Source organism: Pararge aegeria, chromosome 23, assembly GCF_905163445.1.
Source record: "Pararge aegeria chromosome 23, ilParAegt1.1, whole genome shotgun sequence".
In the NCBI taxonomy this organism is placed as follows: Eukaryota; Metazoa; Arthropoda; class Insecta; order Lepidoptera; family Nymphalidae; genus Pararge; species Pararge aegeria.
In genome coordinates, this window is record NC_053202.1 from 2,698,620 (window position 1) to 2,724,532 (window position 25,913).

The window sequence follows — 25,913 nt, forward strand, 5'->3', positions numbered from 1 at the left end:
CTTGTAGATGACTACAGATTACAGGTTGTGTTTGTTTCGGCCAAAATTGGTGTTGTCCTCTGGACTGCTAGCATGGGCAGGAACCAATAAGACTTTCCGACGCTAATAAGACTTTTCCCGACACAAATAAGACTTTCCGACACTAATAAGACTTTTTCCGACACAAATAAGACTTTTTCCGACAAAAATAAGCCCTTCCGACACTAATAAGACTTCTTTCCGATACTAATAACATATTTTTCCGATACGAATAAGACTTTTTACTGACACTAATAAAACTTTTTTCCAACACTAATAATAGGTATAGTTATTTCGACACAAATGAGACTTTATACCCTACACTAATAAGATTTTTTTTCGTACTATACGAAACCTCTTTCTCGTTTTAGAACAACGTGTTGCACTTTCTCCAGAATGGTACATGTAAGCTCATGTTCTCACACCGCAAGATGATGTACTACGCGCCCTTGATCCTCATCATGAAGTGTTTGGTGGACTGGCAGGATCACTTCATATATAGACTACTGTTGCATGGGAAAAAGAACGATCTGTATTATGTCAAGTGAGTAGCAAAGCAAGGTGTCCGAGTTTAGTGTTTCTGGTGCTGTATTAAAGAGTTATCAACTAAAACATACAGAAAAACGGAAGAACAACCGCGGCCTTGTTGGAGGTGACCCGTGCCCTGTAGTGGGCCGGTAACGGTTGTTTTTTGAAACTTAAGTGTCCAACTGAGTTTATTTCATCTCGTTCGGCAGGTACAATGACACAATGTATAATAAAGGGCGTTATGCGATGTAAACTTTCCACAGTGGCTAGCTCAAAGATAATGACCCGCACAGTATGGATATTGGGCCAATATTTTTAGCTTATTTTTATTTTATTTTATTTTATTTATATATTATATCTTTCAAACATTGATGAATTTCTTAATGACAAGGTTGCTTGGAAGCATCCGGCTCGGCTTTCAGCACTCACAAGATAGAAAAATGAATGTTAAAATGTAAAATGTAAATTGTTTATGTTGGAAAAGAGCAGCTGCTGAGTTTCTTGCCGGCTTCTTCTCGGTAGAATCTGCCTTCCGAACCTGTGGTAGATTCACTACAAACAGACAGACTTGACGTTTCAAAAGTGCTTATATTAGGCCTACTAGAATTAAATGAATTTTTAATTTGAAAACTTACACTACTAATACAACCGTTTTAAAAATTTAAACTATTCTATTTAAGTGTAATGTTTTCTTAAAAGTAAACACAGCATATGAAAATATATGATAACACCATAATATAATGAAAATAGTAGGTACCTTGAATGAGAATATAATAACAAAATATCTTACACACTAAAACTAGCTTATACGGAGTAATTGTAATTATTGTCTCAACTCTACGTGAAAAACACAAATTGGCATGAGACTCAAACTAGTACACAATGACTGAAATAAAATTCAAGCATTTAGCATAGTTCACAGACCCACGAGAGTTGTTTCGATTCGATTGTAATTATTAGATAACCAGATGTTTTGTGATTTGTTTATCAAAATGGCGGATCATAATCGATTACTTTTCATTTAGCTCCGATTTATTATAATTATAATAATATAAAGTGAAATGAAATAAAAATCGGGATTGCAAGCACTTTTTTGTGGTCCCAAACTGAATTTAAAAATTTAATTTAAATTATCGATTATTTGACGGCCGATTGGCGCAGTTTGCAGCAACCATGCTTTCTGAGCCCAGGGCCGTGGGTTCGATTCCCACAACTGGATAATGTTTGTGTGATGAGCATGAATGTTTGTCAGTGTCTGGGTATTTATATGTATATTCTAACTATTTATGTATATTATTCATAAAAATTATCATCAGTCATCTTAGTACCCATAACACAAGCTACGCTTACTTTGGGGCTAGGTGGCGATGTGTGTATTGTCGAAGTATATTTATTTATTATTATTTATATATTATTGCCAGACACAACCAAGGCCCGTGTATAGTCAATGTCCTTTCGTGTCAACTGTGATAGGAAATCGGCCTGCTGTACGAATTGGTATACCCTTTTTTTAACACAAAAAGGCCTGAAGCAAAAAGGCCACTCCTTTAGAGGAAACGGAGTGGTTATATAAAAACTCTTGTGTTTCCCTCGACACACCGTGAGGTATAGGTGTGAGTACGGGATTTACTTGCGTATTCACCGCACTCTCGCCAAGGTTTTGACCCCCAATGCATGGCGGGTCCCACTTTCGGAGTTCCTTGATGGAACTACTTACCATCAGCTCGACATATGCTTGGTCCGTGCTATAAAAACAACTTCCTTACACAGCTGCATTCAAAATATGTTACGGGAATTACACGAAGAAGGTCTCCACACGTCGGACGAATGCCGCTCGTACCTCGGGCGGATGTTCCGGCCCAAGCTGGCGGACTTGCCGCCCTGGGCCACGGACCTAGATGCAGCGGACTTCCTGCTCAGGCGATGCGTTATGATCCACCTGCAGGGCTATAAAGACAAGTTTTATGCACTCGTGTACATGGCGCAGAAGTTGTTTGACGTCGTGCAGAATAAATGTAAGGTGAGCTATTAAAGCGAAGAAAGCGGTGATAGCTCAGCCGGGAAAGACTCTACTTTACTCTCGGAGGGCTGAGTTCGAATCCCAGCACGCACCTATATTTTTATATTTGACTAGAAGTTGCCCGCGACTTCGTCTGCGTTTGATTTTGTTTTTTGATGTGGTATTAAATTTATTTGTAGATATAAAAAAATTTAAAGTATTCAGTATCGCTAAGCCTTAAATTAGGGGTTTGCTGCTGTCAAATGTAAATTTTGTACAATGAGTAAAATCGTCAAACACTCATCCCCTCTCCCAAAGTAACCGAGCTTAGTGTCGGGATAAAAAGTATCCTATATTACTTCTAACATTTCCAAGAATATGTGTACAAAGTTTCATGAGGATCGGTTCATTAGTTTTTTATGAAAGCGTAACAAACAAACTTACATTGACATTTATAATAATAGTAGGGATTCATACATAGTATTACATAGTATATAGTTTCTTGCACCTTTGTATTGCTTGGGTAGACCTGAATATATTTAATATAGGTGAAGTTGATCCATTAATGTACAATGTGTAACCGAATTACGATATACTGTTGGAGGGTGCATAAGTATATTTCATAAGCAATCACCCTGTAAAAATATTAATCAAAAGAAGCAAATTTATATTTCCATACAAACGAATTCAAAACATTAAAGTGCCAACCCTAATGAAGACAAAAGACCGACACGGGCATAGCAACTACGCGCGACGTGTACCTAATAAAGTGACAGGAGTCACTTGATTTTATTTTGCATGTGATGTCAGGGCTGTATCTACTTTCAGTAAAAACTATGGCAGTGGATTACTCAAAAACTAATAGGCTTTCGGTCTCAGAGACAGTAAATAATGTACCTCTGAAGCCTGTGAAGTATCATTTCGGTTTTCATTTACACTTTGTATATATGGATACTAATGGACGTGGGAAGGTGGTGGTGAGATGATTTTATTATATAAGCCCCTTTACTTACTACTTTTCAGAAGTTTTACTTCTGCCGTGTGCAATATTTTTTTTTTTAATTTTCATTAATTCCTCTTTTTCCACCAGGTGGAGGGTGCTGATTCCATAATGGTCCAGGAGTTGCAGGTGGGGGGTCACCTGTACCTCCAGGTGTTGAAGGAGCGTCTCCAAACTTTATTATACGTAATCAAGGCAAACCTGATCAAGCGTGCCAAGACTTCCAATAAGTTCACCATAAGTACAGTGAGCATACAATCATATTTTATTTATACAGGGTTTAATAAAAATACCGAAAAGCTCTCGCCCTTATAGTTCCTATCATTAAAACTAACAACTTTTGTTCTGCGACTTGCAATGTATCAGTTTTTTATTAATTCGCATAACTGACCATCAACTGCTACTCTAATATAAACTATAGCGCTATTTGGCATGTGTATACAATTGTGCCTTCTTGATGCGAACATAGCATGCAAATCCGCTGGGTACATTACATAAGGCTGCTGAAGACAGCTAAAAAAATAAAAAAAAAAAATAATGTAAAATACTAAAAAAAATGGTAAATAAAAAAAGAAAAACGAACGTGTTCATTTATTTAATACAAAAAAAACATGTTATTTCTGTAGAATGATATTGCTCTGTGAAATAAATACGCGTGCCCCTGTTGCCAAACCGCTGCGACCACGCACGACAGAGTCGTTGTTCGCGCGCTGTTGCCGATGCTGCATAACAGAGTAGTAACAAGTAGAGTATCTTATATTTAATTTAATTAGTTATTGAGTTTAAAAAAATCGTAGAACAAAAGTAGTTAGTTTTAATTAAAAAAAACTACAGGCCGAGAGTATTCTGCTATTTCTTATCTAACCCTGTATCGTCTGTTTTATCATATCTGTCTTATAATTTCTATACCAACTAATTTTCTATACTAAACTTGCATGAAAGACACTCGGGACCTTTATACAAGACGTACTGAATTTGCATAAACGACATTTGCTTCTTGTATACGAGATGTACAAAAATTGCATAAAAGGCACTTGCGACCTGTTTACGGCACGTACTAAACTTGCATAAAATACACTTGCGACCTGCATACGACACGTACTAAACCTGCATAAATTACACTTCTGACTTGTATACGAGACGTACTGAATTTCCATAAAAGACACTTGGGACCTCTATACGAGACGTACTAAACTTGCCTAAAAGACTCTTGCGACCTGCATACGAGACGTACTAAACTTGCATGAAAGACACTTGCGACCTGTATACGAGACGTACTAAACTTGCATAAAAGACACTTGCGACCTGTATACGAAACGTACTAACCTTGCATTAAAGGCACTTGGGACCTGTATACGAGACGTACTAAACTTGCCTAAAAGACTCTTGCGACCTGCATACGAGACGTACTAAACTTGCATAAAAGACACTTGCGACCTGTATACGAGACGTACTAAACTTGCATAAAAGACACTTGCGACCTGTATACGAAACGTACTAACCTTGCATAAAAGGCACTTGGGACCTGTATACGAGACGTACTAAACTTGCGTAAATGACACTTGCGACCTGTATACGAGACGTACTAAACCTTCGTAAATGACACTTGCTACTTGTGTACGAAACGTACTTAACTTGCGTAAATGACACTTGCGACCAGAATACGAGACGTACTTAACTTGCATAAAAGACACTTTCGACCGGTATACGAGACGTACAAAACTTGTATAAAAGACACTTGCTACCTGTATACGAGACGTACTAAACTTGCATAAAAGACACTTGTGACCTGTATACAAAACGTACTAACCTTGCATAAAAGACACTTGCGATCTGTATACGAAACGTACTAAAACTAAAAAAGCGGCAGAAATGACACTTGCGACCAGAATACGAGACGTACTTAACTTGCATAAAAGACACTTTCGACCAGAATACGAGACGTACTTAACTTGCATAAAAGACACTTTCGACCGGTATACGAGACGTACAAAACTTGCATAAAAGACACTTGCGACCTGTATACGAGACCCACTAAATTTGCATAAAAGACACTTGGGACCGGTGTACGAAACGTACTAAACTTGCATAAAAGACACTTGCGACCGGTATACGAAACGTACTAAACTTGCCTAAGAGACACTTGCGACCTGTATACGAAACGTACTAAACTTGCATAAAAGACACTTGCGACCTGTATACGAAACGTACTAAACTTGCATAAAAGACACTTGCGACCTGTATACGAGACCTACTAAATTTGCATAAAAGACACTTGCGACCTGTATACGAGACGTACTAAACTTGCATAAAAGACACTTGGGACTTGTATACGAGACGTACTAAACTTGCATAAAAGACACTTGGGACCGGTGTACGAGACGTACTGAATTTCCATAAAAGACACTTGCGACCTGTATACGAAACGTACTAAACTTGCATAAAAGACACTTGCGACCTGTATACGAGACCTACTAAATTTGCATAAAAGACACTTGCGACCTGTATACGAGACGTACTAAACTTGCATAAAAGACACTTGGGACTTGTATACGAGACGTACTAAACTTGCATAAAAGACACTTGGGACCGGTGTACGAGACGTACTGAATTTGCATAAACGACATTTGCTTCTTGTATACGAGATGTACAAAAATTGCATAAAAGGCACTTGCGACCTGCATACGACACGTACTAAACCTGCATAAATTACACTTCTGACTTGTATACGAGACGTACTGAATTTCCATAAAAGACACTTGGGACCTCTATACGAGACGTACTAAACTTGCCTAAAAGACTCTTGCGACCTGCATACGAGACGTACTAAACTTGCATAAAAGACACTTGCGACCTGTATACGAGACGTACTAAACTTGCATAAAAGACACTTGCGACCTGTATACGAAACGTACTAACCTTGCATAAAAGGCACTTGGGACCTGTATACGAGACGTACTAAACTTGCGTAAATGACACTTGCGACCTGTATACGAGACGTACTAAACCTTCGTAAATGACACTTGCTACTTGTGTACGAAACGTACTTAACTTGCGTAAATGACACTTGCGACCAGAATACGAGACGTACTTAACTTGCATAAAAGACACTTTCGACCGGTATACGAGACGTACAAAACTTGTATAAAAGACACTTGCTACCTGTATACGAGACGTACTAAACTTGCATAAAAGACACTTGTGACCTGTATACAAAACGTACTAACCTTGCATAAAAGACACTTGCGATCTGTATACGAAACGTACTAAAACTAAAAAAGCGGCAGAAATGACACTTGCGACCAGAATACGAGACGTACTTAACTTGCATAAAAGACACTTTCGACCAGAATACGAGACGTACTTATCTTGCATAAAAGACACTTTCGACCGGTATACGAGACGTACAAAACTTGCATAAAAGACACTTGCGACCTGTATACGAGACCTACTAAATTTGCATAAAAGACACTTGGGACCGGTGTACGAAACGTACTAAACTTGCATAAAAGACACTTGCGACCTGTATACGAAACGTACTAAACTTGCCTAAGAGACACTTGCGACCTGTATACGAAACGTACTAAACTTGCATAAAAGACACTTGCGACCTGTATACGAAACGTACTAAACTTGCATAAAAGACACTTGCGACCTGTATACGAGACCTACTAAATTTGCATAAAAGACACTTGCGACCTGTATACGAGACGTACTAAACTTGCATAAAAGACACTTGGGACTTGTATACGAGACGTACTAAACTTGCATAAAAGACACTTGGGACCGGTGTACGAGACGTACTGAATTTCCATAAAAGACACTTGCGACCTGTATACGAAACGTACTAAACTTGCATAAAAGACACTTGCGACCTGTATACGAGACCTACTAAATTTGCATAAAAGACACTTGCGACCTGTATACGAGACGTACTAAACTTGCATAAAAGACACTTGGGACTTGTATACGAGACGTACTAAACTTGCATAAAAGACACTTGCTACCTGTATACGAGACGTACTAAACTAGCATAAAAGACACTTGGGACCGGTGTACGAAACGTACTAAATTTGCATAAAAGACACTTGCGACCTGTATACGAAACGTACTAAACTTGCCTAAAAGACACTTGAGATCTGTATACGAAACGTACTAAAACTAAAAAAGTGGCAGAAATGACACTTGCGACCAGAATACGAGACGTACTTAACTTGCATAAAAGACACTTGCGACCTGTATACGAAACGTACTAAACTTGCATAAAAGATACTTGCGTCCTGTATACGAAACGTACTAAACTTGCATAAAAGACACTTGCGATCTGTATACGAAACGTACTAAAACTAAAAAAGCGGCAGAAATGACACTTGCGACCAGAATACGAGACGTACTTAACTTGCATAAAAGACACTTTCGACCGGTATACGAGACGTACTAAACTTGCATAAAAGACACTTGCGACCTGTATACGAAACGTACTAAACTTGCCTAAAAGACACTTGCGACCTGTATACGAAACGTACTAAACTTGCGTAAAAGACACTTGCGACCTGTATACGAGACCTACTAAATTTGCATAAAAGACACTTGCGACCTGTATACGAAACGTACTAAACTTGCCTAAAAGACACTTGCGATCTGTATGCGAAACGTACTAAACTTGCCTAAAAGACACTTGCGACCTGTATGCGAAACGTACTAAACTTGCCTAAAAGACACTTGCGACCTGTATACGAAACGTACTAAACTTGCATAAAAGACACTTGCGACCAGAATACGAGACGTACTTAACTTGCATAAAAAACACTTTTGACCGGTATATGAGACGTACTAAACTTACATAAAATACACTTGCGACAGGACGTAGAAATTACTGTAAGAACTTATTATTTATTGCATGCCATCTAAGGCGGATTGTTTGTTCCATATATTTTATCTACCAACATTTTAAAATCAATCAGCAAATAAACGAATTGAATTGAATTGAATGTAATACATTTATTTTCCAAACAGAAAGAACTTCAACAAATTATCCGAATGGCAGGCAGCCTAGAGCAGAGAATGGAAACGTTCCTGGCCACGGGAAACGCGCCTTCTAATAATGTCAACCTAGCACAGTACAAGGGTTTGACTATAGTGGCTGAGAATATCAACAGGATGCGATACATGTCGCATTTCAAGTGAGTTTCTGCCACTAACATTTCTTAAGATTTGTGTATGTCAGTGTACCTTGTTTCAGAAGTGAGATCATGCTTAAAAAGGTATATTTATTTAATGATAGTAAGTTGAATAACTTTGTGGCCACTTCAATATGGTTCGTAAGTGTTTATGTATGTAAGTGTACCTTTCTCTTCTAAATAACTTCAAACAGAATAAAGTTTCCCTCTAAAATCGCTAACCCAACAAAGTACAAGGGGTTGACTATAGTTGCTGAGAAAAACAATAGAATGCGATACATTCGAATTTCGAGTAAGTTTACAGCCACTAACAATTCTAAAGATTTATGTATGTAAGTGTACCTAGTTTCAGAAGTGAGATCATGCTATAAATTAGGGGATAGATTTTTGGATCATGGATCGTTAAAGTATACAATGTTCTTTTCAAATCATAACATTAAATCTCTGTTCAAATTCTGACGAATTGTTCGACCTCTCTAATACGTGAAACTAAGTCAACCTAAAACAGCGCAAGTTGCTAAGACTATCGATTGAATGCGATATCTGAAGCATTTGAAATAAGGTTTTCTCTGCAAATATTGTCATAGATTTATGTATGTAAGTATACCATATAAATAATAAATAAATAAATATACTACGACAATGCACACATCGCCATCTAGCCCCAACGTAAGCTTTTGTTATGGGTACTAAGATGACTGATGAATATTTTTACGAATAGGTCCTATACATAAATACTTATATAAACACCCAGACACTGAAAAACATTCATGCCCATCTTACAAACATTTTGGACTCAGAAGCAGGGTCGCTGCGAACTGCGCCAATCGGCCGTCAGATAAAACACAAGGGAGATAAAAAAATGTATTACTCCTAAGCAACGAAACTATTAAAATAGTGAGTTAATCCGCGTTCAGAAGTGGGATAAATATAATAAAAAAAAATTAACTATTTTATTTTGTTTCGACAGGGCAATCCATCGAGGATCGTTCTTCGTGGAAATGCGTACCACAGAAGCTAGGCAGTTATTACCGGACGCCTGGGGCTTCGTGTGCCCCGTGCACACTCCCGATGGAGCCCCGTGCGGCCTGCTGAATCATCTAACCGCATCTGCACAGGTATTCAATTCCAAATTAATTTATTTCAAGTAGGCTTAATGAACACGTTTGAAACGTCAAGTACGTCTGTTTGTAGTGACTCTACCGCCGGTTCGGAAGGCAGATAAGAAGCCGGCAAGAAACTCAGCAGTTGCTCTATTCCAACATCGTTTTACAATTTAATAATCTTTGTTCTATCTTGTATGAGATGAAAGCGGAGCGGCTTGCTTCCAGGCAACCTTGTCATGAAGAAATTCATCAATAGTATAATAACCGTGAAGTATTAAAGGTGTTTTTATGAATTCTTTTAACTTATGTAATGGTAAATCTGATATTACTTTCGGTATCGATAGGTTTGTTATCAAAGCATACACTCAGCCCCACAAAGGTTTTCTGTACTTTCCTAAGACGGTACGCTGATATCACTCATTTACGACCGTCGAAGTCGATTGTTTCAATCCACTGTTTTTTTATATATATATATATATATATATATGAATGTTTTGTTTTACAAAAAGATTAAAATTTTATTAATATATTGCGAAGCTACTGTAAGTGTACCTGTTTCTTTAAATATTTCACGGAGAGATTCGCGTGATCGAAGTTTGTATATTGATCGGACAGCTCTTTTTTTGTAATATAAATATAGTGTCTATATAACTCGTATGGTAGAAGTATCTGGAGCATCTTAGTAGGAAGACATACTTTAGCTTGGATAGAAGCAGGCGTTACTTTGCGGAAATCCATAATATATTATGCAATTAAGGCTTAATTTGCTATACTCCGCGAACAGCAGCAGAATCTGTAAGTAGTGTTGTTAAGTAACAATATGTACTATATACTACGACAGTACATACATCGCCATCTAGTCCCAAAGTAAGCGTAGCTTGTGTTATGGGTACTAAGATAACTGATGAATAATATACATAAATACTTATAATATATAGATAAACACCCAGACACTGAAAAACATTCAGGTTCATCACACAAACATTTGCCAGTTGTGTATCTAACCCACGGCCTTTGACTCAGAAAGCAGGGTCGCTGTCCACTGCGCCAATCGGCCGTCAATTTCAAATATCGCAGCATCCGCAGGAGATGTTGACTTTACAATGAATAATTGTTAAGTAACAATTATTCGTTGTAAAGTCAACATCTGAGGATGCTCCGGTTTCGGAGCGAAACGTGCGTAGAGGGTACATTGCCGAGGATCTGTTTGGTGTGGAAAATACGGATTGAAGAAATTATAATTTACACAATACAGATTCTCCTGATTTTCGCGGACTATAACAAATTAAGCTTAATTTTCATAATATCTTATTGCTAAAGCAATCTCTTCCAGACAACCTCCGGACTACCTCTGGGGAATGTAATTGCGAGTGCTACATATAATGCTGTTTATTTGTTCAGGTCACTCAACCTCCGGAACCAAAGCAACTAGAATCTTTACCATTCGTCCTTGAAAAATGCGGTAAGTGCATATTTACGTCGAAGTTAATTTTTTGGAATGAAAACTATTTATTTCATATGACGTATTCAATTTGAGGCGTAGGTGTTACGTCTCGTGTGCCTGTAATTTTTATAATGATGAACGTCACTATAACAGCCCACGGCTGGACTTAATTACCAAGCTGAGCAGATGGGTGGGTGATCTCACTAGATTCTAGTAGTAGCACAGAAACCGCTGCGGCCCGTTTTTCGTTATATTCCCTTAGTCGCCTCGGGTGTCGTACCCGCAGTAAGAGTGTTGATGACAACTGTATTCTGATCTGCCGTCACCACACTGTAGTGTGCCCACGAGGGGCATGGCATGGTATGTCAAAACCGCGACGAAACTTGAGCTCGCGTTGGCAGGGTCGCCATGTAGTGTGCCCACGAGGGGAAAAGAGATAGACAACTAATATTCGTTACTTAAACTATCTACTGCACACCTCAACACAACTTGTCGGTTCTCGACCGAGAATCTGACATAAATAGGCCACTTTGACAGACCGCCACTCATTCGACCCGGAGCATTGAAACTAGTAAGTCTTTTATGCGAAGAAAATCCTATAACCTCAAGAACGGGGTCGCTACCCCCACCACGGGCTAAGACTACCTGAACACGGTGGAAGATCACGACTGGAGTGCGACGGCGAGCGTGCACAGGGGCGCCGACCAGCGCACGGGACAGAGCTCCAACTCTGTCTCAGGACAAAACGCAGGGTTATCATACCTTCCTTATTTCGCGCCTCTTCACCCAATGCGACACGTTCCCTTGGCGTTGCTTCGGCATAAAATGCCGACGCGCCGCAGCACAACCGATAATGATGTACAACATTTAGCACTGTGAAATTGTACAGGTATGGAACCCATAAGCTCAGTGGCCGAGAGCCAGCTAGCCCACGATGTGTTCAAGTACCCGGTGTTCATCGACGGGAGGCTAGTGGGCTACCTGCCCGAGGACTCCGCGGCAAAGTCCACCGCCTACCTGAGGACGCTGAAGGTCAAAGGGGAGGACATATCCATTACCACTGAGATCGTCCTTATACCCAAGAAACAGGTGAGTCATGTAGCTTCAGCTGATTCAATCATGTCAAGCAAATATATTTTTGACTTTTGACTTTTACTTTGTACTATCATGCATCGATTACTGTAGTCCCCTTATATCGGGACCATACCGCGTTACGCGCTATGTGTTACGCGCTTTGCGTTATGCGCTGTGCGTTATGCGCGGTGCGTTATGGGCAGTGGCGTGCATTGCATATATGCAAATAAGCAGTGCATACCCTACCCTCAGGGTCTTAAAGAGTCTTCAGATAGGACCATTAAAGTTTTGTAATTAAAAAAACACTAAGTAAAAAATATATGAAAGCGCCATCTAGTAATGAGCGGCCAAACTTCTAGGTCAATTGTCGCTAGACAGCACAACCAGCGCGCGCGAGGCGCATAGCGTACAAAATAAAATCTTCTACTTCGTATTTTAATTTTTAACCGTAAACGCTAAACATTTACCTTTTAAAACACGTAAAAATACCTATATTATTATTTAAATCTCAAGTTATCGATTGCAGGGTAAATCCATTATTAAGAATCACTCGACATATGACGCCCTCTACTGTTGCATAGAAATATCAAATAAAATAAGAACGCCCAAAAAAAGAATCGTTCTGCTAGATGTGTGCGTGCAAGTTAGTAGTGTGTGTCGTGTAATGTTATAATCGTGCGCTTGTACTTACAAGATTAGCATCGGTTCACACAAGAACAGTTTCATTCATAAATTCTCTATGTATGGGTGTCTATAAGCACTGCTTACGGAAGTGGATAATCGATTACGTGTTTGATTTTTTTATGAATAAAATGATTTGCTTGGTTTGTTATTGTTGTTAACGGTCATTATTCTTTTTTTAGAATTAAAAACATTATTCACAAATGTAAATACCTTTTAGTGTCTTTTAAGAAAATTAAGGAACTAATATTATCGAGTTAGTCTTTCGTTTTGAAAATAATCTATGAAACCAAACGCTGTCTAAATTTTGAAAAATGAATAATTTAGGTTTTCCAGGAATCATTGGAAAGTGAGAGAGTTAACAATAAATATGGTTTCTATTTATTGTTTACATATCAAAATAAAATAGCGTTCGTACACATACTTACAAAAAATTAAAGACTATTTTGACTAATTTCGATTGCAATAGCATATTCAATCGCCATTATTGTTTACCTTCGAACAATGCTGTATGGCGTTGGTGATAAATAAACGGTTCAAGTGCATAAATTCAGTAACTTTAACCTTTAGTAAAAGTTTGAGTAGTGATAGTTTAATGTGTTAAGGTTAATTTATAGTTTATTCATTCATTTTATAATGAAAGCATATTCGTGCGGTCTTTGTTTGGGTTCAGTGTGCCTGGAAAAAGTACTTAGAGAAAACTTTAATTTCTATCCCTATATCGTAAAATTAGAAATCATTTGCAAAGGATACCAATGTTACAAATATCCCAAAAAAAGGTGATAAAGTAACACGTATGTTTAATAATAAATATTACGAAAACTTTTCTTGGCTAAGCGGCTTTGTACATACCAATCTATTATTTTGCTTTCCTTTTGTTTTATTGTCCAATATACGTAAAGTGTGGAATGATAAAAGATATTGTGATCTTAATCATTTTCATAAAGACGCTAAAAACATGATATGTTGGAAAAATATTATCATCATCAGTGTGCTTAGAAAATGCTGCCGAATGGTGTGTCATAATTTTGTGACGTAAATCAGTAGATAGACGATAGTATTAAATCAATCAAAAATATAACTTTCGTAAAGTAATTTGATTATAAAACGACATACATTCCTAAAATCTAAATTTTAATTTTACTTTATGTTTGTGCTGAACACCTTGTGCATACCCTGGGTCCAAGGGCTATGCACGCCACTGGTTATGGGCTGTGCGTTATGCGCTAAGCGTTATGCGCTATGCGTTATTCGTAAGCGCTATTCGTTTTCGAAGCGAAAGCGGCATTCAGGTTTCCTTATAACTTAGAAAAGTAAAAGGTGCATGCCGGGGATTCGAAAGCGACCCCCCGAATACATTATATAATGTCCAAATTATGTAATACATTATGTACTTCCTCTGAGACTTATCCGTGAAACTGTCACTTTATTAAGTACACGTCGCGTAGCGTAGGTGCTATGCTCGTGTCGGTCTTTTATCTTCAATAGGGTTGCCATAAGTAAACACTGCGAATGTTTTGAATTCGTTGGTATGGAGTAATAAATATGCTTCTTTTTTACATATATTAATAACTTAAAATATTATAAACTTATTTATTTACTTAAGTCCATTATTAAGTTACATAAATTATTTACTTACTAAGATTATTAACTTATAATTTTACTTACATTACATACTTGTTTATTTACTTACGTACATTATATACTTAAGAGCATTATTTACTTATTTGCAGTATTTACTTACTAACATTATTAACTTATGCATCCTTCGACATTACTTCGTAATTCGGTCACACGTTGTACAGCTCATGGGAAGTGTTCGGTGACGATGACGCGAGTTCTATGTTTATTGTAAATCCAAAAAGTTCACAACGAAGTTTTCGCTTCAAAAATATAACCCTGCCACATTTTTCAACAGATATGTGCCCAATACGCTGGTGTGTTTCTCTTCACATCTGAAGCGCGGATGATGCGACCAGTCATCAACCTGTCCACCGGAATACTGGAGCTCATAGGCACCATGGAGCAAGTTTATCTGGACATCGCTGTCACTAACTCTGAAATTATTCAAGGTAACCAATATTCAACAGATTTATCATCATCAACTCAATACCGGCCGGGGTTACAGAGTGTATCACACACACACACACAATCTATACAATGTACAATCACAGAATTAACAAGATACAGAATCCCAATTCAGACACACGCGCAGACATTTTCACACGCACGGAAGATTATAAACTTTTCCATTTTCCTCATTTTCTTAAGCATCAAAAACTACTTGGTTTGGTAATGTTAGATTAATTAGAAAATATATAGTAGTAGGTTATAATACCTGTATAAATAGATTGTAATAAGTTCGCATTTCTAATGGAGAAAGCTAATTCTAACTGCGATATCTGTGGTACGATAGATGACTCGTACACCGAAAGTTGCAAATCCACGAATAAAATTTCATATCCCGTTTACTAAATTCCATCTCGGAAAACAAATGCCTATTATACGTATATGTGCGAAATACAACGAGTTATCCAAAAAGATACCTGGCTTCGATTTGACGCCCGATTGGCGCTGTGGGCAGCGACCCTGCTTCCTGAGCCCAAGGCCCCGTGGGTTCGATTCCCACAACTGGGAAATGTGATGAACATGAATGTTTTTCAGTGTCTGGGTGTTTATATGTATTGATGTATATTAATAATAAATAATGTTTATATGTATTTATGTAAATATTATAAGTATTTATGTATATTATTCATAAAAATATTCATCAGTCATCTTAGTACCACTAACACAAGCTACGCTTACTTTTGGGCTAGATGGCGATGTGTGTATTGTCGTAGTATATTAATTATTATCGATAATTTCCATGACTCACCCACAGCTTTTAGGATAAAAACTCACCGAACAATTATCGTTTCTTTGAATTTTTGTCAAAAATTAAGTTTACATGACGCTTTGTCTATGGTATGTGCACTTATAATTGACGTGCGTATCGTGTCTATGCTTTTGTGTGAGTGCTATTTTTAATATCTTGTAGGTCTGTTGTTGAGATTTTGTTGCGTAGGCAGAAACAACCGATTGAATCTGTTATATTTGTCTTCAAATGTGTTTTTCTTTTCAGGAAAAACTTCACATTTGGAACTCTCAAAGTCTGCGTTTATGAGCAATTTGGCGCAATTAGTTCCGATGCCGGACTGCAACCAGTCTCCACGGTAAGTGTTCTGTCTTCTTCGTTTTCCACTTGTCTCTCGCTAAATTGAATCCGCACACGATCTCTTTGCCTTTAACTTCTATTCGCAGTCATTTTTCCACTCCTCCATGCATTTCCTCTTTCAGACAATCCACATATGAGACCAAAGTAGTAGGGGAAGACCAAAAGAGAGTCTTTGGTCTTCATCTACTAATTTGGTCTCCACGATAAGTGTAGTTTATAAACTACTATTTGCAAATAATCATCGTCATTGGCAACGCATTACTAGCTCAAAGGATCGCCTCGGAGTTTTGAAGAAGACGGAATTAAGAAACATTGACAAACGAACGTGTAAATAAATAAACATAAGTATATATAATATATATGAAGTTGCGTCCAAGTTTAGAGTGAATACGGCCTGTCAAAGTCACTCTAGCGGAGCGTCGCGTTTATGGTAGCGGGGAAAAGGATCGCCATCTTGGTTTTCTCGAGAGGCGGGAAGAACCAGCGCGCCGTTTTTGCAACGAATCGCTGTTTGTTAACTTAAACAAATTACTTTATGATAGTCTTTATTGAAACACTAATAATTAGTAATATAGATTGGAATAATTATTATTGTGATGTATGTATTATACTAGAGGAATATAATAATTTTGTGTTTGTAGTGACTTGTGTTGTTATTTTAAAAGAAGAGTTGTTAATTTACAATTAGTTCAGAAATTAGTTTAGAAGAAGGCCCTTTGGCGCTTTTATCTTTATATATATATTTCTTGTGTGCGTGTGTATGTCACCGAACTCCTCCTAGACGGCTGGACCAATTTGAATGAATTTTTTGGTATACGTTTGGGTGGCACCCTGGATGGTTTAGATTCACAAATTGGCCCGACAGATGGCGCTGTCCGCTAGTATACATTTAAATTTTTGTGTGTTACGTTTATATTTCATTTCTTGCACCACCTTCCTCACATTTAAGTATTTTTTTGACGGCCGATTGACGCAGTGGGCAGTGACCCTGCTTTCTGAGTTCAAGGCTGTGGGTTCGATTCCCAAAACTGGAAAGCGTTTGTCTGATGAACATGAACGTTTTTCAGTGTCTGGGTGTTTATATGTATATTGTAAATATTTATGTATATTATTCATAAAAATATACATCAGTTATCTTAGTACCCATAACACAAGCTACGCTTACTTTGGGGCTAGATGGCGATGTGTGTATTGTCGTAGTATTTATTATTTATTTCCTTTTGCGTGTTCCGTTTTCCGTCACCGTTAAATCAAGTAATATTTTAATTGCTTTAAACGCGAAAAGTTAAAGGTGGTGCGGGAAAACATATAGTTACATAAGCTTTGTCCACAGTAACATGTACCAGTGTCAAATGGGCAAGCAAACGATGGGCACGCCGATCCATACCTGGGCAACGAACGCGGAGACCAAGTTATACCGGCTGCAGACCGGGGCAACCCCCTTGTTCAGACCTCTGCAGCACGACAACCTCTGGTTGGACGACTATCCCGCCGGCACCAATGCTATATTGGCTGTAATATCTTATACGGTAAGATAAGAAGAAGCCCACAACAAAAGTCGGGTGTTTTTTTTTTGTTATCACCATCACACATTGTCATTTCAAAGTATTGAAAAAACACATTTGGAATTCAAAGTTTGTGAGGAATTTTGGCGCCCTTAGTTCCGATGCCGGATTCGGATTGCTTACAAAACGTTTCTTCGCAACTGTCATTTAAAGTCTGTTTTTTCTTAATTTTAATAAAAATAATAATAACAAATCTACATAAAGTATTCTATAGAGCGGCGTACGAAACTTTCATACCGTGGACAGAAAAATAGGGTCAGTTATTTCCTGAGAACCTATTTAAAAGTTTCACATATATTTTTCTTTTAAGTGTCATGTATATCGTAGTGTGTCGTATGGCACATAACTTTACGGCCGACTGGCGCAGTGGGCGGCGACTCTGCTTTCTGAGTCCTAGACCAAGGGTTCGATTCCTCCAATTGTTAAATGTTTGTGTGATGAACATGACTGTTTATCTGTATATCTGTTGTCTGTCTGTCTGGGTGTTATGCTTAGTACCCATAACACAAGCTACGCTTACTTTGGGGCTAGATAGCGATTTGTAAACTGTTTGATTCGTAGTATATTAATTTGTTATTTATTATTACTGACACTCTGGGCTTCCTCATCGCGCTCGTTTATAGCTCGCGCGCCTAAAACGCCTCGCCTTTAAAATGCGATGTTACCGTACTTTCGTACGTTTGTTGACGTCTTTTAGTACCTTGTTTATGTTTATTTTTATTATATATATGTTCTTAAGTATAGTTGAGTATATATTAGTTCATTATTTTATATTTATTTATTATACTTTTCTTATTCGTGCAATTTTGTTTGTGTATTTAGCTATTTGAATGTAGGTTTATAATAATTTTACACCACCTGTCCGCTCTCGCTCATCTTGTCCTAATCCAAAGGTTACCTGGCAGAGATCGCTACTAAGCGATAAGGCCGCCTTTTGTATTCTACTTCTGTCTTTGTATTTCTATTGTTTTTATTTGTTTTCTTTACTTCATTCATTCTTCATTTACTTTCTGTACCGTTAACATTATTATATATAGTTTTAGTATTATTTATTTTACCATATTTTACATACATAAAATATTGTAGTATTTTATTTTATGTATGTACTATTTTTGTAATTATTAATATGTATGTATATTCTTAGAGTTTTGCGCACCACTATAAAGATTCATATGCGAGCCAATTCCTCATGTCATCCAATGGTTGCCTGGAAGAAATCACTATAAGTGATAAGGCCGCCTTTGTTACACAAATTTAATTGACTTGTACCTTTGTTCTCATTTATTTATTTTTTCTTGTGTGCAATAAAGTATTTTTGATTGATTGATTGATTCATAGTGGTGTACAAAAAAAGAGTTAAACAAATAAATAAAAAATACTTGTTGCATAATAAACTATCATCACATATTCGCACTCAGGGCTACGACATGGAAGACGCAATGATAATCAACAAATCGGCGTACGAACGCGGTTTCGCCGCGGGCACGGTGTACAAATCGAACTTTCTGGAGCTCAAGCACGCGTCGTCATACTTCTGCCGCGACCCCAGCAAACCGGAGCTGGCTCCGTTCATCGACGATGACGGACTGCCGGCCGTCGGAGCGAAGGTTCAGCCGGAAGATCCATTTTATTGGTAAGTACGTACGATAGATAGATAGATCTTTATTTGCAAAATAAACACGTTTACATAGTATTGATGTAATTTCAATATCAATTGCGAAGTCACAGTGTATCGCCATTAGATGGCGTGTTACAAATATTACAAGCCATTGGTTGCAATTAACACAGAATCATCACATTTAAAAACATGCAATAATACAATTGATAATAGAGTAAAATATATGCATATATATATTATATATATCTATAATATATATATATATATATATATATATATATATATATATATATATATAAAAATCAGAAACATTAATTGAAAATTCGTGTTCAATGTCAAATGTTGTTGCCACAGTTGTTTTTTGTCATATTGGCAAAAAATCATCTACGGAGTAGAAATTTTTACCTTGCAACCATTTCTTCAACTTTTGTGTAAAAAGTTTTATGAAATTGCAGGCTTTCACGACCTGCATTGCACAGTGATGAGTTTTAATAAAAATTCAAAAAAAATCAAAATTCAAAATTCATTTCTTCCAAGTAGGCCTAATATAAGCACTTTTGAAACGTCAAGTCTGGGACTACCAACAGGGTAGAGACTCTACCACCGGTTCGGAAGGCAGATTCTACCGAGAAGAAGCCGGGAAGAAACTCAGCAGTTGCTCTTTTCCAACATCAACAATTTACATTTTAACATTCATTTTTCTATCTTGCGAGAGATGAAAGCGGAGCCGGATGCTTCCAAGCAACCTTGTCATTGAGAAATTCATCAATTGTATAATAAACCTCGCTGTAATAAATTGGTTTTAACACATTCTTTAAACTTATGCATTGGTAGGTCCAAAATTACCTTAGGAATCATATTATAAAGCTCAATCCCACAAATGACTTCTGTACCTTTCGCAGACGATATGCAGATGTCGCTAATTTATGACCATTTCTTATAAGTCGACTGTTTATATCCCCTTTTTTTTTATTGGTCGGCCCCCAACGAGTTGGACCGACGACATCAGACGAGGTCGCTGGGAGCCGCTGGAAACAAGCGGCCCAGGACCGTGGATTTTGGACTCCCTACAATAGACCTATGTCCAGCTGTGGACTTCAATCGGTTGAAGTGATGATGATGAGGTTTACTTTGGGGCTGGATGGCGAGCGGTGGCGTGCACTTCATACATGCGCAAAAGCACTGCATACCCATATTTTTTTAATATAACTCTTATTGGAGGGGAGTTTTAACATTTTATGCCAAGCTCCTGCTTTACGCATACCCTGGTCAAAAAACCCAGTGCACGCCACTGATGGCGATGTGCGTATTACGACAATACAAATAGTCAATTCATTTATTATTATCATCTTATCTGTATATTACAAGTACTTATGTGTATTATATTCATAAAAAAATATTCATCAGCTATCTCAGTACCCATATCACAAGCTACGCTTACTTTGGGGCTAGATGGCGATGTGAGTATTGTCGTAGTATATTTATTTATTATTATTTATTTATTTATTTACCAAACTCAACAGATACGCTGGAATTTTTTATGTGATTCGTTTTTTTTTTTTAAAGTTTCTTTGATGGCGAAAAGAGTCAGTTCGTAGTATCGAAGTACCACGGCAAGGAAGAAGTTTTTGTCGACAGCGTGCGCCTGTGCGGAGACTTCTCGCCCAAAACTCCAAGGAAAGCTTGCGTCATGGTGCGGATACAGGTGAGTTAAAACACATTACAGGCCAGTGGGGCTAGGATGAGCGTCACGGGTGGGTTATGTCTACCTATTATGTCGTCAATCTCTAGAGAAAAATGCGAGTAACGGGTAGAGATAATAATCTCATATATCATATCATCTCGGTTCATATTTGGATTACGCAAATATGACCATGTATCTGAATTTCGTCAGAAGCTTAAGTGGCTCCCTATCCGCCGTCGCCGGGGTCTTCATGTACTTTCACTTCTGTACTGTGTGTTATTTAATCCTAAGACTCCTTCTTATCTTAATGAGAAGTTTAAATTTCTTGGAGTGCAGTCTGAACTTAGATCTAGTCGTGCGCTGACTTTGAGCATGCCGTTCACAAAAAAAACTAAGTTTTATAAGCATTCGTTCACTGTCAAAGCTACTGAATTGTGGAATGCACTCCCATTGATCATAAGACAGTCGAAGTCATTGGGCATATTTAAAAATGCTGTTAAGGCTCATTATCTCGCTCAGTAAAGACGACTATTATTATTTATTTATCTACTCAAACTCATATTTAAGTATTTATGGTATATTAGGATATGTATTAGTATATTTATTTTTTAATATTTATCAATAGTATTTTTAATTTTTTTTTATTTGTGTAGTCTGGTTTATGTATTAGTATGTAGATATTTGTATGTATGTACTAAATAGTGTACCCCACCTATTTGTTTTCTTTTTAGTTTTCCTAATCCTAAGGTTGCCTGGCAGAGATCGCTACTTAGCGATAAGGCCGCCTTTTATATCCTGCTTCATTCTTCATGTGTTTGTTCTTTTTTTGTCTTGTTTCTTTGTTTGAGTGGTGTACAAATAAAGAGTATAAATAAATAAATAAATAAAAATCTCATGGCGTGCATGCTAGCCTTACAGGGCACGGGTCACCTCTCAAAATGAGAAGGTAGTGAACCACGCTGGCCAAGTGCGGACGGTCGGTGCGCTTTAATTACAAACGCACATAGCTCCGGAATATATATAAACGCACCTAAGACTAATTTTGACCGCATCACTTTCCACCAGGTTAGATTGCAATCAAGGGTCCACTAGTAGTGGATTAAAAAAAGATTGGATTTATGGACCTACAGTATGTATTATTTTATATGATGTTCACCGGTTTCTTCTATAATTTCCTAACAGCGTAACCCAACGGTGGGTGACAAGTTCGCCTCCCGCGCCGGACAGAAAGGCATCTGTTCACAAAAATGGCCGGCCGAGGACTTGCCGTTCACGGAGTCCGGGCTCATCCCGGACATATTGTTCAACCCGCACGGCTTCCCCTCGCGTATGACAATCGCCATGATGATCGAGCTGATGGCGGGCAAAGCCGCGTGCTTGCATGGGCACGTAAGTACATTAGCCCTATTATTACTCTAGAAAGTTCTTGGTAACATTTATTTAATCCCACTTCGGAAGATAGTATATATATCATGTTTGACAATCCGGATAATGATCGAGATTATGGCGGGCAAAGCCGCGCGCTTGTATCCTCACGTAAGTACAGTGAACCTCATAATTGCTCTAGAAAGTTGGTGATCCACTTTATTTAATCCCACTTTTGATGATAGTATCTATATCACGCTTGACAATCGATATAATGATCGAGATGATGGCGGAAAAAGCCGCGCGCTCGTATCCTCACGTAAGTACAGTGACCATCATAATTTCTCTAAAAAGTTTGTGATCCATTTTATTTAATCCCACTTCTGATGGTAATATCTATTTCACGTAAGGCATACCGCGCATACAAAATTGTGTCAATATTTTAAGCGGACAGTATTTGTTATCAATATTTCAATACACCTCGTACACGTAGCCTGTGCGGCCAATTGGAGAATTTTTGCAAGCGCATTTTTTGTGGGTACAAGCCGCGGGAAAAAGACTATTAAAAAATATTTATTGATTTTTTTTCGGCGCACCCCTGTACTTACCAAGGCGCCCAGGTTTGGAAGCCCTGCTCTACCAAGTTCTTGGTATTTTTTTTGAATCCCACTTCTGATGATCAAATTTATCGCGCGTTGTTGTAATGCTAAATATGAAATTAACTCTTTATATTTCTTTACTCGCAGGTCCACGACGCAACTCCGTTCCGCTTCAACGAGAAGGACACGGCTATCAACTACTTCGGGCGCTTGCTCGAGGCGGGCGGCTACAACTACTACGGCACGGAGCGGATGTACAGCGGAGTGGACGGCCGGGAGATGACTGCTGACATCTTCTTCGGGCTGGTTCATTACCAGCGGCTCAGGCATATGGTGTCTGACAAGTGGCAGGTTAGACCGCACACCATTGTGTTATTTATTCATACATTCATAAATTCATTCGTTCATTCAATCATTCATTCATTCATATATTTATTTATTTATTAGTAATCCAACAGTGCTACAAATTATTTTGGCTATCTTATTACTAAAGTAAGGCCGAATCTAGATTACAGATCTAAACTGTGGCAATTAACTAATAGGTGCAAGTACAAAATATAAAAAACAATCAGTTACGATATTCACAAAAGCATGGATGACTGTGAGTGGGTGTGCGTGTGTGTAAGTGTGTGCGTGTGTGTATAAGTGTGCAAATGTATGTGCTTGGATGAGTGTGTGAGTTATAGGTACACTATGCGAGTAGTACAGCTACTTCTGACAAAGCTTGTCCGGAGACAGTGTTTTGATTTATTTAAACATCTTTATTGCGTAATAACCGAAGCGGTGATAGCGCAGTGGGACTTCGATTTCACTTTCGGGGGAGCGAGTTCGAATCCCGGCACGCACCTCTAATTGTTCTAAGTTATATGGGCGTTTTAAGCAATTAAAATATCACTTGCATCAACGGTGACGGAAAACATCCTGAGGTACATTAGTTCTCCATAATGTTCTCAAAGGTATGTGAAGTCCACCAATCCGCACTGGGCCAGCGTGTTGTACTACGGCCTTAACCCCTTCTCTGGAGGAGACCCGTGGGCCGATATTGGGTAGATATGATGATGATTGCATAGTATGGGATAGATTAAGAATATACACAAAAATTATTAGAGGCAAAAGGCGACCTTATCACTCACTGATAGTGATCTCTTCCAGGTTACGTAAACTATAGTAATATACATGAGAGAAGGGAAATCGCAATTGCAAAAGAATAATGCTTAAATTTACACACTAAAGACGTATGTACTTTGTACTGTAATTTTATGACTATACACTGTCATTATTTTAAAATCTTGAATTTATCTCTCAATGACACTCTCGGACCCATTTAGTAGATCAAACAGCCCGAAAATAGTGCTAATATCAGCAGCATTACCCCAAAGTAAAATTCCATATGACTAAAGACTTATGAATGAATGGATGAATGAATACCCTTTTATTGTACACCGCAGAGAAAATTTACAAAGATACAAATACAACAGCACAATAAGTTTACGTAAAATTTGGCGGCCTTATCGCTAAATAGCGATCTCGTCCAGGCAACCAAAGGCATACAAGAAAATGCTATACGAAATTAGTAGGTGGTACAACAAACATTAGTGAAATATTAGGATTTTTAACTAAATAAACATTAAACATAACATATTAAAGATATGTACAAAAATATAAAATATATTCCATACATATATACAAACGTACTATATGTGACGTATGTACTTTAGTATGTAAATTTAAGTATAATTTTTTTGCAATTGCTACTTTCCTATTATATTGCGGTTTTCTAACGGTCTTCATATCAAACCATTACCAGTATGTACCGGTATCAAAAGAAAACCGTGGAATTTCGAACTCCCCACAAAACACTTATGTCCAGCAGTGAACAGTGGTGAGCTGATATAGAAACTATATTTATACTACAGAAAAGAGCTGTGCGATCGATATCTAAACTTAGTTGACGCGAATCCCTTCGTACCTAATTAAAAGAAATAGGTATTCTTACAGTAGCCTCGCAATATATTTATATATAATCTTTTTTTATAACAGAACAATATAATCTATTTTTAAACAAAACATAAGTAATTATAAACAAAAAGTCGATATAAACAGTCGACTTATTTATTTATTTATTTATACACTTTATTTGTACACCACAAATAGTAAAAAAGAACAATGGACACAACAAAAATAAACTTAAAAAGTAGGATACAAAGGGCGGCCTTATCGCTTAGTAGCGATCTCTTCCAGGCAACCTTAGGATTAGGAAAACCAAGGGAAACCGATTGGTGGGGTGTATTATTATTATATACATACTTACGAACAATTACACACTAATACTTATCAAGATTACACACATAAAATACTAATAATAATAAATATAAAAAATAGTAAACTAATATATACTAAAACATACTTAAATATGAGTAAGAGTTAAGTTACTGTCGTCTTTATTGCTCAAGATAATGGGCTTACGAGAAACGGATATGATGATGATGACTGTTATATTCTTAGTTTATCATTGTACGCTAAATTAACGTGTACATTAATCAGGTGCGAACGACTGGTGCGGTGGACGCGTTGACCCGCCAGCCCGTGAAGGGCAGGCGTCGCGGTGGCGGTGTTCGTTTCGGAGAGATGGAGCGAGACGCGCTCATCTCGCACGGCGCCGCCTTCCTCATGCAGGACAGGTTGTTCCACTGCTCCGATAAGAGCGAGGTGAGTTATATTCGCGAGTATATTTGACGTTCAGAAGAAAACTAGAGTCAGATTGGAGAAGATCCGGAAATAATCAGAAACCAGCTGCGATGCTGCAAAGACGGTAGTCCAAGGTGCCGGAATGGT

The 25,913-nt window shown here is 37.8% G+C and overlaps 1 protein-coding gene across 1 annotated transcript in view; it reads left to right on the forward strand.

The window, feature by feature from the left end:
- The window catches only part of LOC120634246 (DNA-directed RNA polymerase I subunit RPA2), a 30,690-nt gene that overhangs the window by 3,811 nt on the left and 966 nt on the right, over positions 1-25,913 (forward strand). Inside the window, exons 5-19 of the mRNA XM_039904723.1 lie at positions 390-562; positions 2,317-2,566; positions 3,636-3,791; positions 8,562-8,728; positions 9,696-9,843; positions 11,233-11,293; positions 12,165-12,364; positions 14,949-15,102; positions 16,155-16,245; positions 17,581-17,776; positions 19,231-19,445; positions 20,997-21,135; positions 22,297-22,503; positions 23,226-23,429; positions 25,623-25,787. Of these exons, the coding sequence (XP_039760657.1) occupies positions 390-562; positions 2,317-2,566; positions 3,636-3,791; positions 8,562-8,728; positions 9,696-9,843; positions 11,233-11,293; positions 12,165-12,364; positions 14,949-15,102; positions 16,155-16,245; positions 17,581-17,776; positions 19,231-19,445; positions 20,997-21,135; positions 22,297-22,503; positions 23,226-23,429; positions 25,623-25,787 (2,526 nt within the window). The remainder of the gene's footprint in view (positions 1-389; positions 563-2,316; positions 2,567-3,635; positions 3,792-8,561; positions 8,729-9,695; positions 9,844-11,232; positions 11,294-12,164; positions 12,365-14,948; positions 15,103-16,154; positions 16,246-17,580; positions 17,777-19,230; positions 19,446-20,996; positions 21,136-22,296; positions 22,504-23,225; positions 23,430-25,622; positions 25,788-25,913) is intronic.